We start from the raw sequence: 15,766 nt of genomic DNA, 5'->3' as shown, positions 1-15,766 counted from the left end.
GATACATACATATAATTTATAAAGAAATGGAATGAAAAGTAAAATATTCTTACCTCTAAGACTATTAAATGCAAAGATGGTTGAGAATCTTACAGTGCTTTGCCGCCTCACTGTAAGTCTCTCTGTGATACAGAAGTGCCATTAGTTCTGTAACTTACGTGTCTTGCTTTGGCTGCCAGGAGCTCTGAGTTTGTAGTAGCACTGTAGTAGTTTTGGGGCACACTATGTGAATACCTCTATACTATCTTTACCTCCGTTCTGTAATCAACTATATATTGGGAAGCAAAAAAACTCAGGAGTTCTGGAAATAGTGTGTAACATTTCAGTGCTTTCAAGACCTCAGGTTCTCCAAAGGGGAGGAGGGGAGCGTATTGGATTTCTGTCTCTTCAGTGACGGCCGGTAGTGAGAATGGGACTGCAGAGGGCACAGTCCTTCCCGTCCCTAGAGACCTAGGTAGGACTGGAGCCTTCTGATTGCACAGGAGGGCTTAGTGCTCCGAGCTGCCTTGTGCTGTTGGCTGAACCCTCTCTGCAGGCTCTCTCCCTTTAAGAGAGGAGTGCTGTTTGCACCCTGAGAGACGCCAGAGCACTGAGTCTTCTTCCTCCCGAGTCGGTATTTCTGGCCGGTTCATCTCTAGTCCCCAAGAACACCAGTTACTGGCCGTGCAGATGTCTGTCACTGTTTGAGGGCTGGTCTGCCTGGAGAGGGATGAGGGAGCAAGAGCAGCAGATCTGGACGTGGTGTTTGCTCAGGGCTGAGGTGAGGGCCGAGGTGAGCATCTAGAGACTGTGCTTCCGGTTGAAGTCAGCTGTTGGGAAAGACAAAGGAGGATTCGTACTCAGCCCCACAAAGTAGTACAGGTTATCAAAGAGATGTCACTGGAGCAGAAAAAGGACTGCCTAGAATGTGGGGATAAGTTTTAAAATTTAGTAGGCAAGAGATGAGGTGTTCCTTGTGATAGACAGAATAGGGTCTCGCGGAAGCGTCCGAGTCCTCACCTCCAGAGCCTGTGCATGTGTCCCCTGGCACGGGGACGGGGGCCGTGCACTGTGCCTCAGTGAGGGGCTTGGCATTATCCTGGGTGCTCTGGTGGGCAGGCGCCGTGTCACCACAGCAGCGCGAGGAGTGAGCGATGAGGCAGGCGGTCACAGAAGGGGACGTGGCGCGGAAGCGGAGGGTGGAGTGACCCGAGGAAAGGCCCCCAAGCCCAGGAGGGCTGGCCGTCTCCAGAAGCCGGTTCTCCCTGGGGTCTGCGGAGGGCGCAGTCCTGCCCCGCCTTTGGGTTAGACTCCTGACCTCCGGAACAGAAGGCAAGACGTCCACGCTGCTTTAAGTCACTGAGTTTATGGTAGTTTGTTACAGCAGCAGTGGGAAAATGATACAGTTCTTCTGAAAACTGAATCAGTCATCTGGTAGAATCAAGTGAGAGAAAGGAAAGTAGAGAGAGAAGGAAATCAGAAATGAAATAATAGACCTGGACTACAGAGTTAATATACCTAGTCTAAGTAATATCTAGAGGGAGAAAAAAGAACAACTAGGAAAAAAGTAAATAAATAATAGAAGAAACAGTCAGTGAGCTGAGGAAAGAGTTGCGTGTACATTAAAAAGGTAACAGAGTCCTAGGTAAGATTATTAGCAAGAAATTGAAAAGATCCAGTTATCCTATTGGATTCGTGAATTCTAATAATGATAATGATAAAAACAGGTTTACTGGCTTTGACGTAGAAGAGTCACTTACAAAGGAGAGAGAGAAGAATTAAACTTCCCATTTATCACCTGTTAAGGATTATTGAGTACTGTGGAGTCTCAAGGGTGCAGGGAAGATGGCAGTTAAAAATTCATGCATTTCTAAAAATGTCATGTACCTATTAAGACAGAAAAAGGCATTCATTCATTTATTCATTTTAGAGTAGTATGTTTAGTAACTAGGTGCTGTTGTAGTCATTAAGGACACGGTAGCTCCATACCAGTGGAAGAATGTAGTAATAATCTCAAACTAAGTATTTTTAAAACCACCTCAGCACAAACCATGGCTTAGGAGGGGTGGGTGGAAAGCAGTGAGAGGATGGTTTCTGAAAAGCATTGTGAAATTTCGCCTTGGTGGGGGATCAGTTGCCTAGTAAGGTTTCCCTGTGGGGTTTTATGTGGAAACAAATGCAAGTCTTAAGTAGGTGTGCTCAGGATGAGAAAGTAACCACTGAAGTGTCAGCTTTACATGAGGGAAAAGAATAAACAGAAACTCCACTTGCTGGGAAAAGAAGAAATGGTAAGCAAACTAAAGTAAACAGGAGTCACTAAATCACGGGAAAGGAGGGAGGGCATCAGTCTCGGCCACAAGCCAGCTTGTGGGCAGCGGGGCTCAGGGCCTGGGTATCACTGATGCGCCGCTGGAACACCCGCCTCGCAGCCCGCTCTGTGTGAAAACTTCTGGTTACATGAAACTGTCTCCTTATTTTTGAGGTGAGTTTTCACACAAGCACAGACCTAAAAGGAGGAGAACTTGAGTGGAGAAAGCCACACAGATGTTTTGAAATTTATCAGACCTGAGAGAATTTTAGAAGCGACTAGTTCAGCAGACCCACGGAAGTTGAATCCTGCACCATCTGTCCTCGATTCATACCCGAGCCCCTGAAAGTCCCCGAAGCGGCAGCAGTGGACCCCTGCCAAAGTGGGGCTGACTGGGATGGATTAAGGCAAGGGGGCTGGCTGAGCAGCCTGCTCGTCAAAGAGTTTGACTCCCATCTCTCCCCCCATCCAGGGTTACTTTCCAGAGAAAGGAAAGCTGTGGCCTGGGCATGGGTTGAGGGAGTGGTGGATGGATGAGTGCTTACAGACTAAATGCCTGGGGCCCCGGCTGTCTTCGCTGGGACAGCAGAGCTCTAAAACCCCAAGAAGGAGATCAGAGGAGTCTTCTCTGGGGATTCTGTCTGTCCAGGAGGGCCTCCCAGGCTCCTAGCAGTTGGGTGCCTGTGAAGAACCCCTGTTGGGGCACCCAACAGGAAGTCTTATTGCAGTTGTAGAGTTTCAAATCAAATTGTCATTTTAGTGTTTCCTTCTTAAGTGTGAACCAACTACTCAGACTCACCAGACTTAAGAGGAAGACTTCTCCCAGGAAAGTAGGAACCAAAACAAACACACACTAAAGGATGCTGGGGGAGACAGAGCATGCACAGGATAAGAACGCATGCAAGTAAATGTATCGTTGGTATTCTGTGAGAGACTGGGACCGCATCCATGAGAAAGGCCAGGATTCCGTAAGGATGGAATAACTGGTGAAAGAAAGGGCACCATGAAATTTAGAAATGCTAATATGTCTAAAGGATTGGAAGATAAAGAAGGTAGGTCAAAATGGGCAAAAATCAGGTGGAGTTACAATATTAGAGAACCAGTTCAGGATATCTTAACATCCAACTAATAGGAATTCCAAGTGGGGAGAGCAGAGAAAATGAGATGGAGGAGATGACAAAATCAAGCAGATGTCCCAGTCCTAAAGGACAGGAACTCACGGATTGAAAGTGCTCACCCAGGGCCTGGCCTGGAGCACAAGAGTGACTCCTAACACCTGGACAAGGGCCCACCTGTTCTCTAGGGGTAATGAGAAGCAGTTTGCACTCAGGCCTAGCAGGAGGAAGAGCTTCATACCGCTCAGAGCCATCACTGGGAGCTGGCAGACAGTGGAGCAATGGCATCACAGTTCTGACAGATAAGTAGTTTTATCCTGACTAATAAATAGTAATAAATCTGTAAACACTAAAGGGAAAGGTTCCCTTGTGATTTCTTGATTTTCCTGCATTAACTATTACTTGACGACTACAGAAGATGAGAATTTAAGTCTCTGTAAGTCACATGCCTTGTCATTCCTCATATTTTTTAAATAAGTAATTTATGTTTAACCAAATTTTAATATTGACTTCAGTTCAGTCGCTCAGTTGTGTCCGCCTCTTTGCGACCCCATGAACCACAGCACGCCAGGCCTCCCTGTCCGTCACCAACTCCCGGAGTTCACCCAAACCCCTGTCCATTGTGTTGGTGATGCCATCCAACCATCTCATCCTCTGTCATCCCCTTCTCTGGCCCTCAATCTTTCCCAGCATCAGGGTCTTTTCAAATGAGTCAGCTCTCTGCATCAGGTGGCCAAAGTATTGTAGTTTGCGCTTCCACATCAGTCCCTCCAATCAACACCCAGGACTGATCTCCTTTAGGATGGACTGGTTGGATCTCCTTGCAGTCCAAGGGACTCTCAAGAGTCTTCTCCAACACCACAGTTCAAAAGCATCAATTCTTCGGCGCTCAGCTTTCTTTATAGTCCAACTCTCACATCCATACATGACCACTGGAAAAACCATAGCCTTGACTAGACAGACCTTTGTTGGCAAAGTAATGTCTCTGCTTTTTAATATGCTGTCTAGGTTGGTCCTTGACTCCAAGGACTTCCCTGGTAGCTCAGATGGTAAAGTGCCTGCCTACAATGCAGGAGACCCCGGTTCAATCCCTGGGTTGGGACGATCCCCTGGAGAAGGAAATGGCAACCCACTCCAGTACTCTTGCCTGGAGAATCCCATGGACGGAGGATCCTGTTAGACTACATTCCATGGGGTCGCAAAGAGTCGGACACAACTGAGCGACTTCACTTCCCTTCACTTCACTAGGTTGGTCATAACTTTCCTTCCAAGGAATAAGCGTCTTTTAATTTCATGGCTGCAGTCACCATCTGCAGTGATTTTGGAGCCCAGAAAAATAAATTTGGATAATTTCAAAAAAATTACCTCCCATTCATCTTTTCTTCGCTTGCTACTGGAGGAAATAAAGACATTTGCGAGGAAAGTTTAGCTTTTAATTAGTGGTAAGTGCATAAAAAGCTAAGCAAATGGAAAAAAAGATTAATTCTGGGAGTAAAAAAGAAAAATGGAAGAAAGGAAAGCTAATGGTAGTATATTACATGGGTAAGCAGTGGATAAAATTTGTATTGTAATAATGTAGACATTGAATATTGGTCTAATGAAAATTATCAATATGTCTGAAAGGCGGAGATGAATATGAAGAAAGGCATTAAAGACAGTGGGGGTCATGATGTAATGATAAAAGGTGGGATTTGTGAGGGACATGATACAGTTTTATAGGAGCCCCCAAATCTTATTAGCAAATACATAATGAAGAAAAAATCTTAAAAATTGAGAAAAAGCTAATCTATCAAAGTACAGTTGTAGTGGGGGGTTGTTTATTTGCTCATTTCAGAATTTAGTAAATAAAATACAAATGAGCTTCCTGAGTGTTTCTGATAAAGAATCTACCTGTCAATGCAGGAGATGTGGGTGCAATACCTGGGTCGGGAAGATCCCCTGGAGAAGGAAATGGCAACCCACTCCAGTATTCTTACAGGGATAATCCCATGGACAGAGAAGCCTGGAGGACTGCAGTCCATAAGGTTGCAAAGAGTTGGACATGCCTAAGCGACTGAGCACACACGCATGGAACTATACAAAGCATTGGAGAAACAGCAGAAAATATGAATAGGGCATGCATGTTAAAGTAACAATGGGAAAACATCATTTGCCCTTCATACTGGCAAAACTTCAAGAGTTACAACATCCACTGCTGGGAAGACTGGAAAACATAGATCTTGACTTATGATGGGTTACCTCCTGATAAACCCGTTGCAAGTTGAAAATACCTAACCTGCCAAACACAGTTTAGCCCGGCCTACCTAAAGTGGGCGCTCGGAGCACTGAGGTTGTAGCATTGACATTAGCCTAGAGCTGGGCCAGTCGTCTGATGCCAGACACATGTTACAGTGAGGTGCTGCTAGAAATGTAAGTCACTACAGTAATTTATTATAGTCACAGCATTTGAGGGGGAAGTAACCTTTAAATACCTTTTAAAAGTGTTAGTGCTCGTATTGTTTGACTTTGCAGTCTAAAACCAGAATGTGCTGTATGTGTCTAGAAGAATGTTCATAGTGGCAAAAAAATTGAAGAATACCTGAAGATTCATAAACAGAATAATTCTGGATAAAATTGACGTATGTCCATACTCAAATATTTATTCGGCTGTTAAGTTGGGGCTGTTTGTCAGCATGGACATATCATTAACTAGGAAAGCAGGTGGTGAAATAATGTCTGATTTTCCCTATTCTTATAAAATATATAGTGAAGACTGTGAATATGATGAAATATGGATCTGTGTGTATGTACTTGCAGATGAAGAAAGCATCACCCAAGCTGCTGGCAAATTGTCCCATTCGGGAGGTGGGATGATGAGGCGATTTTGATCTTTGATCTTCTTTCACGTGATACTTTTGTAATTAATTAAAAATTAATAATATATCAAATAAGAATTTTACCAGAGAAAGACTTTTTCTAGGAATCATGTAGTGTTTAATCAGCAAGAACTTGGAAGTTTTTCAGGGTACGGAAGTGGATGTATGTTTCTGTGAATCACAGCAGCCTTTGTTTTCATTATCAGTAATCAGGATTGGCTATGTGTTTTTTGTGTTTTCATTAACTGTGAAGGCTGCCTGTTCTGAGCTCTGCTGTTTCACTTCTAAAATGTGCTTGCTTCCACTAGGACTGTCTTCATCAGTGGAATATAACGTAACAGAGTTGGAACAAGAACTTGAAAATGTAAAGATTCTGAAGAAAAAATTAGGTATTGTACATTTTTTTCCCTTTTTCCCTCGACTTATGTATTGGACTTTGTTTCTTATTAAAGACTACTGTAGTCTGTAATACTTTTAAGAATTATGAATTGTCTATGTTACAAGCTTTCAGTCTGCCCAAAACCATTAATAAAGAATGTCTTTTAGTTTGGAGGGAGGATGAACATGGATTTATTCACTTTTTTTAGTTGCTGTTTTGTATGTGTACAAAATGAGTTTTCATAGATGATGATGCTCAAATATATCACTCCACTATCTTTTTCACTTGTATTATTTCTGATAAGTAATCTTCTGTTATTCTTACCTTTTAGTGCCTTTTTTCCTTTGTATTTATCCTTCCTTAGGTCTGTGGCACATCACGAGTACGTGGCTTAGTGTCTCTCATCTACTTGGGCACCTGTTGGTTGTTGTCTCATCAGATACTGCAGCTGTTCCTTTTCTTGCATATCCTCAGACTTCAGTTACAATATGCAGGACCTTTTCCCTCTTAAATTTTTTGTTTTCTCTCATTTTTAATTGATGTGCTTTGGTCTGATATTTTCTACTGATCTGTCTTCCATTTCACTCTTTTTAGCCATGTTCCAACTGTTGTCAGAACTCTTTGTTGGACTCTGAAGTTCAGTTACAGTGTTTTCAGTTCTAGAATTTCCATTTGGTTATTTTTCTTGATTCAAATTGTGACATTTTCCATTTTGTTGCTTATATTGAACATATCAGTTATTAATAGTTGCTTTAAAGCTGTTTTCTTTCATGTCCAGTATCAGGATCTGCTGAAAGTCCGCTCCTGTTGTCATCTTTTTCTCTGTCCTTCCTCCTGGTAGCATTCCTCATACAAAACCGTAGAGACTCTGCATGATGCTTTGTTCTCACTGAGAGGATTTACTCTCACTTCTGGTTAGAGTTCGCGTAGGGACAGGTCAGTCTAGCCGTCTGTCTGGGCTTAAAGTCGTTTGAAACTGGGTTTTGCTCTTTGTGAGGGCTTGTCTGTTTCCGGTTTGGCCTTCCTCCTTAGGTACAGCTTTTCCTTGGTCCTAGCTAAAAGCCTGCTCCTGCTTGTTTTGTTGTCGACTCTGACCCTATCTTCTTCATCCCGTGTAAGCCTGACAGAAGCTTTGCTCAGCTTCTCTGTCTCCTTCTGCCCCTTTTGGTTCCTCTTCTCAGCCTTTGAGCCACTGATGCCTTGAAGGGGAAAGTAGCTGAGTGTTTTTGCTCTTTCCTTTCCCTGTGACCACAGCCTCTCAAATTCTGGCTACCTTGGTAGCTCCAAGCCCTACTTGTGTCTCACTGGCTCTGTTGGGTGTGCTGAAAGCTTTGCTTCAGCATCGTTTTCTTTTACCCCCAACTTCTGTGTTATTTCCCAGCCTTGTGGGTCTGTTTGGAAAGTACTGTGCAAGGCAGCATGGTGCGTATTGAGGCTCCCGTCAGTTCATCTGACAGAATGGCCCTCAGTTTTCATCATCATGGTGACTCTCTGATATCTTCACACACATTGCTTTTTTTTTTCTTTCTTTCTTTCTTTCTTTTTTTTTTTTATTAGTTGGAGGCTAATTACTTCACAACATTTCAGTGGGTTTTGTCATACATTGATATGAATCAGCCATAGATTTACACGTATTCCCCATCCCACACATTGCTTTTTAAAAAATTAAATGTGATCCATCTTTTCCAGTTGTGGCATAAGGATTGGGGTGATACAAGGTAGACTTTGTCACTAGAAGTAGAATTTTGCTTCCAGCCGTTAGAAAACGGGGAGTGTTTATCTTTAGGTGTGGGATCAGAGGGCACTCTTACCCATGTTACCTGGTACTCCAGATCTCTGCCAGTGTGTCAGACTCTCAGTATGTAAACATGTAAATTAAAAAAAAGACAGAGGTAACTCTATTTTCGGGAGTAAGCTGTATATCCACAACATATTTCATTAACAATTGAAACGTGTTTGCAGCATTCCCTGGTGGCTCAGATGGTAAAGAATCTGCCTGCTGTGCGGGAGACCTGGGTTCGATCCCTGAGTTGCAAAGATTCCTCTAGAGAAGGGAATGTTAACCCACTTCATTATTTTGGCCTGGAGAATTCCATGGACAGAGGAGCCTGGCGGGCTACAGTCCATGGAGTTGTAGAGTCAGACATGACTGAGCAACTTTCACTTCACGTGGCAGTGTTAAGATTTGAGCATCATAGGATTGAGCTGTTTAATGTAGCAAACTGATTTTAAAATTAGCTTGTGGAGGAAAATTAAAAACAATTTATGGCTTTAGGAAAATATTTATGTAAAAATAATACATACTGGTTGTAGTAGTATGGAATGAAAATGTGAATCTGGAGAGAACTTTAGGAAATTGCTGAAACTTGCATTATATTTTGTTTCCCTTCTAATAGAGAGGCGCAAAAAGGCTTCAGCGTGGGAAAGAAACTTGGTGTACCCTGCTGTTATGGTTCTTCTCCTCACTGAGACAGTAAGGGTTTGTTTGCTGTTAAATAAAGCAAATTATTTTCTGTTTACTTTAGCATTTATGTATGACAATTCCCTCAGCTAAACGCTTTCAGGTAAACTGGTTTTCTGTCAACAGGCTTAAAATCCATGTATGCTTTTTTTTTTTTTTTTTTTGGTAAAAACTCAATAGAGCAAGAATTAAAATTAAGGGGAATTTTTAAAAAGTTCTCAAGATTATCTGTTTCCTCATAAAAGTGGGAAATTCATTCTTTTGTTTCAATTGAAAATTAAGAAGAGACATGGTGTTGCTGATACCCTGCTCAAACTCTGTGATAGGGTATGAAAATTATTACATTAGTTCTGATAACATTTTAACCATTTGTTAAGTATGTGCAGTTGGGTTTCTAGTTGGTAAAATCGGTTAATAAATGGACCTTTGTTACTAGCTTTTGTCTTAAGCTTTGAGATTACAATACTTTGCAGAATTTTTGAGAATTCTGAAATTTTTATAGTCTCATTATTTCAGGTTTATATGTAGAATTTTGGTCTTTACTGCTTTTCCTCTATTCTGAAGCATACATTTGGTTGGTTACTGAGATTTTAATATATGTATATTGGCAAAATATCTTTGAAATTCAGAACTGATGGCTTACTTTTTTTGTTGTAGTCCATTTCTGTCCTCTTGGTGGCTTGTAATATTCTTTGCCTGTTGGTTGATGAAACAGCAATGCCAAAGGGAACAAGGGTAAAGTAAAACACTTAATGTCTTTCTTTTGCAAAAGTATTCTATGTCTACCCTGAGTGTTTCAAATAAGTAGATGAAAGCATTTGCCTTTATGTATATATATACTTCAAGCTGTATGAACTTCTTTATGCAAGAGCTTTCATAAACAGTGTTTATAAACTATGTTTTTTGTTTCTGATTTCTTATTTTAGATTGTCTGGGCCTTGTATCAAGTATCAGAGTTTCCTTTTATACTTTGTATTAGAGTTTATCTTTGTTTTATTGAAATTCATATTTGTGATCCTTTAAGAAAATGTATATTCTGTGAAATAGTGAAATATAAAGAGTTTATATTGAGATGATTGGATGGCATCACCAACTCTATGGACAAGAGTTGAGTAAGCTCCGGGAGTTGGTGATGGATAGGGTAGCCTGGTGTGCTATAGCCCATGGGGTTGCAAAGAGTTGGACACGACTGAGCGACTGAACTGAACTGTAAGAGTTTATTAGATGGATTCATTGAGTTTGCAAAAGATCCAAATATGGTTGTAAGGACTCATGCTTCAGAAGAGTTAGACATTGTGTGAACTTGAATCAAAATGTTCAATTGCTGGAGGGAGTCAGATGTACATCTTTTCACAAATTAACTTAATTTTTTCTCTTTTTAGAAAAATTAATGATTTTATTAAATTCCAGCAGTTAGTCTATTTATATATATTTTCCATATGGAAGATAGTTTCCACTAAATACTCATGTAAGGCTTTCTTTTTCTAGGTGTCTTTATAAACCTTTAGATACTTAAAGTAGCCTTTAAGTTTTGACCTTTTATTACCGTTTTTGAAGTTAGCACCTTTGCCATTTCCCCATAGAAATGACTTCAAAACTTTTCCAGAATTTTCATTCTTTGGGGGGAAAAATTTTCCTTAACCCTTTCTAGGATCTTCTGTCTGGTCTAAGAATTGGAATCGAAATGAGATAGATTAACAGAAGAAAACTACTAAATTATGTGTATAAGGGAGCACTGTAAGAATAATGAGACCCCAGGACAATATAACTGAGGCTTATATTCCATCTTAGAGAAGAAGAGGGTAGGGGCTTGGGACTTTGAGGGGAATGAAGGCACTTCTCCTGGAGATGGAAAAGCAGCTGTTTGGTAAACAATTGGGACCCAGAACAGACTTTGGTCTCCAGGTCCTGCCAGGTTCCTGGGCCACGCTCAGCCCTGGCCCTGGAGGGTCTGGTGACGGTGCTCCTCGTGGGCCAGGGCCTCTGTCCACATTCTTTCAGGCAGTTAAGGGGTGAAGTGGAGGCGGGCTAAAATGGAAGGCTGACTTGTCTTCTGTTTCTTAAAAACAGTCAGCCTGAAATGACCCTCATGCCAGAGAGATGTCTTTCGGGGTAGCAGACTTTGCTTCCCTACACGCCACTTCTCTCTGCACCACATGATCCACTTTTTGTCTCATAGAAGAAAGCCAGTATTTATCTTAATTCCTTTCCTTCAGTCCAAGATAAAGAACCCTGTTCTTTGAGAAGCGAATTCTTTGGGCAGTGTTTTCAGTTTAACCCCCTGCCCCCAGCCCCTTCAGCGCCTGGTCACCTCTCACTGCTGGAGCCTCGCAGCTTGCTCCAGGTTCCTCATCCCGCTAACCAGCAGCAACAGGGAGCAGCCCTCTTCCACTGGCACCCTCGTCCTTGTCGCTGTTTAGACACAGGTCCGCTGATCTAGCAGGGAATCCCCTACCGTGGTGACCTCTGTCCGCTTTTTAACCCAGTTTCATGTAGCGCATGCTGGGTAAGGCCCAAGCTCCACGATACATTTTTGTGCCATCCCCTTCGTGCATGGTAGACAGGGACACATACACGTGGCAGGCTCTGTTTATGATTGTGTAATAAAGTCAGAGCTTCTTAATCCTGCCTCTAGGCTTCTCTTGAGACAGAGAGTGTTTCCAAGGTGTTTTCCATCCAAGTTAATAAGATTTCTATTAGCGTTATTTATTTTTCTTCAAAAGACTGACAAAAGTTGACAAGTTCTTCGTCCCTTACCTTATTTATATATGAAATTTCAATGAGTATTCTAACTTCTGTATGCCTAAATTAGATTGTATAAACAATATGTATTATTTATTGTTTTTTGTTTTTTTTCATTAGGCTGACTATATTCCTAATTATCCTGGTATATCTGTTACATGTCATTGAAGCTGATACCAGAATAGTAGTTCGTATTCAGAGTTGCTTTAATTAGTAAGCTTCGAAAAAATTGTTCCTACTTCAGTAAGAAATGACTTTTTGCCTTTCTGGCCTGATTAATAAATACTGCTTTTCTTGCTTGTTCTGTTAAGTTCTAGATAAAGGTAGGTTTTGAGAATAGATATAATGTTTAGGAAAAAATGTGCAGCATTGCATTTGAAAAATCTGTGTTAATTAAATCCCTGAATTCCTTAGGGAAATGAAACTTTCAAGAGCAGTAACAGGATACGTACATTCACCATCTTCCTTTGCTTAGCTTACTTCTGACATACTTTAATTGTATACTTTTTATATGTTGCCTCAGGGTTCAGACAATTACATGTTCTATTCTTACTGTACTATTATATTTAAAGATTATTTTCCCAAGAGCATTTAGGATTTAACAATAAACCCAGATAAAGAATCTACCTGCCAATGCAGGAGACTCAGGAGACACAGGTTGAATCCCTGGTTCAGCAGGATCCCCTGGAGGAGGAAATGGCAGTCCACTCCAGTATTCTCATCTAGGAAATTCCATGGGGTCACAACGAGTTGGACCCAACTAAATGTGCGTGCACACACACATGCACACGCACACACAATCATGTCATTTTCATAAGTGACTTAAATTATATTTGAGATGAAACAGAGATGTTTGAGCTTTGTTAAAAAGTGTTAGCATGTGGTTGGTTTAGTTGGTGAATTCAGTCTCATGCCATGTTTTATTTTCCTTTGAAAGTCTAGATGTTATTCCAGGGTATTAAACATTTCTGATTTCAACTGTCCTATATTTATGAAACAGCAATTTTAGAGAAACCAAATGTAATAGTGTCACTGAATTCTGCAAAGTGTTTTTTTTTCCCCCCAGGGGCCTGGAATAGGAAATGCTTCTCTTTCTGCTTTTGGTTTTGTGGGAGCTGCACTCGAAATCATTTTGATTTTGTATCCTTTCTTTAACTGAAGTTCTGTCTGCTAACAAGTTTTCTGTCTAGTTTTCTGGGGGTAGTGGTAATTTACTAAGACACTTTCCTGGAAGAAAAAACAAGTCAGTCTTCCTCAAGCACTCCAAGTGGCATTTTGTTTTGTTTTCCTTTGGGCCTTTTGAGAACTCAAGGAAACATTCTTTGGAGAGTTTTTTCCTTGATTCTCACAGCTATCTTATGGTGTCCTCTGTCGTCGGTTTCTACAGCCTCCGATTTTTTGGAAATTTTATTCCCAAGAAGGATGACACAACTATGACAAAGGTAAGGTACTTTTAAGTCTTAGGTGACTGTGCCCCTCTTTTGCCTTCCAAGACAAACGGACTGTTTTATTTAGTGATCGCCCCAAATGGTTCATTTGTGGTTCTAGGTATTTGTTTGTAAGTTGCGTAAACACACACTGGAAGATTTTCAAAATGCTGAATGAGTGGGAAAAGGATGTGCTCTGTTTAATTTGGATGGTGTCCATTCACTTGTAAATGCGGAGAACCGCAGAGCTTGTTAACCAGCTATAGAAGGCTCCTGAAAGGACCCTTTTTTCCTGCAAAGAAAACGTATTGCTAATGAGTAACTTTGATTGTGCTGACTGTACTTCAGGGAACTTGTTTGAAATCTGAAGAACTTAGTTGCTACAAGTAGTAGAGACAAAGTATTTCAAATTTGAATAATTAAAGCAAGACGGAAGAGTTCTATTCAGAAGCATTTTGTAGTCTGAGGCTAATTTGACTTTCTACAATATGTCATTGGCTTCTGAGTAACAAAGGCTGTTATCTTATATAGAGACTGCATTTGTAAAATATTCCCACAGGCTGACAATGAAGAATCACAGGAGCGGCTGGCTTCTTTTCTTTTTATCAGATTTTCCGTATTTTCAGCATATTCTAAAGGGGAGATATTACTTTTACATATCTTTATCTGTCTATTTAAATGTTACAGCTTCTTGAGATATTTAGCATAAGTAAACATAAGTACTAATCTGTGCTTTTGGCATCTTTTATTTATGTGAAAGAATAAGCATAGGATATATTGAAATAGAATTGCTAGAATTTAGGTGTTTTAGATTTCTAGTTTTTTGGCTTTAAAACTTAGTTTACATTAGAAGTAGATACTATATATCTTGAGCAGTAGTCTTGGCTTTGAAAAACAGAATCATAAGTATTAAAGTATTAATTCTTTTTTACCTGTTAGGCGAATCTTTTTGAAATTAGCAACCTCTGTCAGTAATGTAAAATGCAATTTTCTCTTTGTGTCAGGTACTGTAAATACCTTCTAGAACTTACCAATAGAACTTTAAATGTTTGTAGAAAAACTTTCTGGTTCTCTTTATTTTCTGTATTGAATAGTATCATTAAGAAGTTAGCAAAGTACCATAGGTAACTAGGATGTACAGTAACTTGCCAGTATGTGAGTGGATTTTACTTACGTGTATGCTGTGTAGCTGCCCAATATTCTTCCTGATTTCTCATAACAGATCATTGGGAATTGTGTGTCAATCTTGGTTTTGAGCTCCGCGCTGCCTGTGATGTCAAGAACACTGGGTAAGTTTAAATGAGAACTTTTCACGTAAAGTCTGTACCTTTTAAAGTGTCTTTTCTAAACTTCCTAAACTTCTAAACTTTTCCCAAAAGATCTCTCTTTGAAGTATATTATTTCCTCCCACATTATTTTATACCTTTACTTCTGTAATATATTTGTATATAGGGCTGTACCAAAACAAGCACTTTCATCAAATAAACATCATTGATTTTTTTTCAAATGCTTAGAAATATTCCTTTCCAAACAGTAGTCTTTACTTTTTTTCACTGACTGCTTAAGCTTTTGAGTCTTCTATTGAGGAAACTGTTAAGTTCTTTTTTTTAAATAAAACAATGTTTAATGTCTAGAAAATATTAAACTAATATTTTCCCACATGAAATGTTTTTAAAAACGTATAATTTAGTATGTGGTTTAAAAAATTGATAATCTGTAAAATGTACCTTAAGCTGCTTTTATGTCCAGGGCATAGACTTGAAAGCAGTGAGATCTTTGAGAGCATTGACATACCCACGCTGACTTAAAGGGTGAACTTTAGCTCCTTAGTTTTTTACTTGCCTGGCATTCATATAGTTTTCTTATTTTTTCGATGTACAAGAATATTTTGGTCATCTTTCAAAAGTAAAACATTTCCACTTTGTCGTTGAAACAGTTGAATAAATCTTCATTTGATGTTCTTATCTTTTGTAAAACACTGTAGTAGACTGTATTCTCAGTTATTGGCTAAATATTATTTCAGACAAAAGTTTCCATTAGGCAGTTCTGTTCCATTTTCTAGTCTTAGATTTTGACTTGAGTGTTCACAAATTATTTTTAAAAATCCCGTTATTCAACCATAACAACTAGCTTATGACAAAAATTGCAAGTAACTTTGAGTTGCTTTTGTTTTAGCTCTTGTGTTGCCTCCATTATTTATTCAAGACTCATAGCTCTCAGGGATGCAGGCTGTGCCAGGAAAGTGTAAGCTTCATAGTGATCTTCATAATTCTTACAGAGAATTCCATATTTTAGTAAAAAGTGAAATCTAAGTGTAAATGTAAAAGGGACCGCCTTTCCACAGACTAACACAAAGCTCATTTACTTAAGAGGTCTTATTTTCTTTGTGTTTGCGTTATAGGACTTGTTATTGTTTTGACTTCTGCTTATGGTGTGCTAATCTTGAAAATGCCAAAAAGTACATTTTTATAACTTGATTTGTAGCTGTTGTCATTTGTGT

The 15,766-nt window shown here is 40.0% G+C and overlaps 1 protein-coding gene across 12 annotated transcripts in view; it reads left to right on the top strand.

The window, feature by feature from the left end:
* Positions 1-15,766, top strand: part of LMBR1 (limb development membrane protein 1) — a 138,321-nt gene that overhangs the window by 95,215 nt on the left and 27,340 nt on the right. For all 12 annotated transcript variants that reach the window (XM_061166216.1, XM_061166217.1, XM_061166215.1 and 9 more), the window contains 6 exons: positions 6,566-6,646; positions 9,033-9,109; positions 9,755-9,832; positions 12,906-12,979; positions 13,191-13,281; positions 14,489-14,555. In XM_061166216.1, the coding sequence (XP_061022199.1) occupies positions 6,566-6,646; positions 9,033-9,109; positions 9,755-9,832; positions 12,906-12,979; positions 13,191-13,281; positions 14,489-14,555 (468 nt within the window). The remainder of the gene's footprint in view (positions 1-6,565; positions 6,647-9,032; positions 9,110-9,754; positions 9,833-12,905; positions 12,980-13,190; positions 13,282-14,488; positions 14,556-15,766) is intronic.

Source organism: Dama dama, chromosome 18 (assembly GCF_033118175.1).
Source record: "Dama dama isolate Ldn47 chromosome 18, ASM3311817v1, whole genome shotgun sequence".
NCBI classification, from domain to species: domain Eukaryota; kingdom Metazoa; phylum Chordata; class Mammalia; order Artiodactyla; family Cervidae; genus Dama; species Dama dama.
The sequence above is the reverse complement of the archived record's forward strand: the minus strand, read 5'-3'. Positions and strand labels throughout refer to the sequence as shown.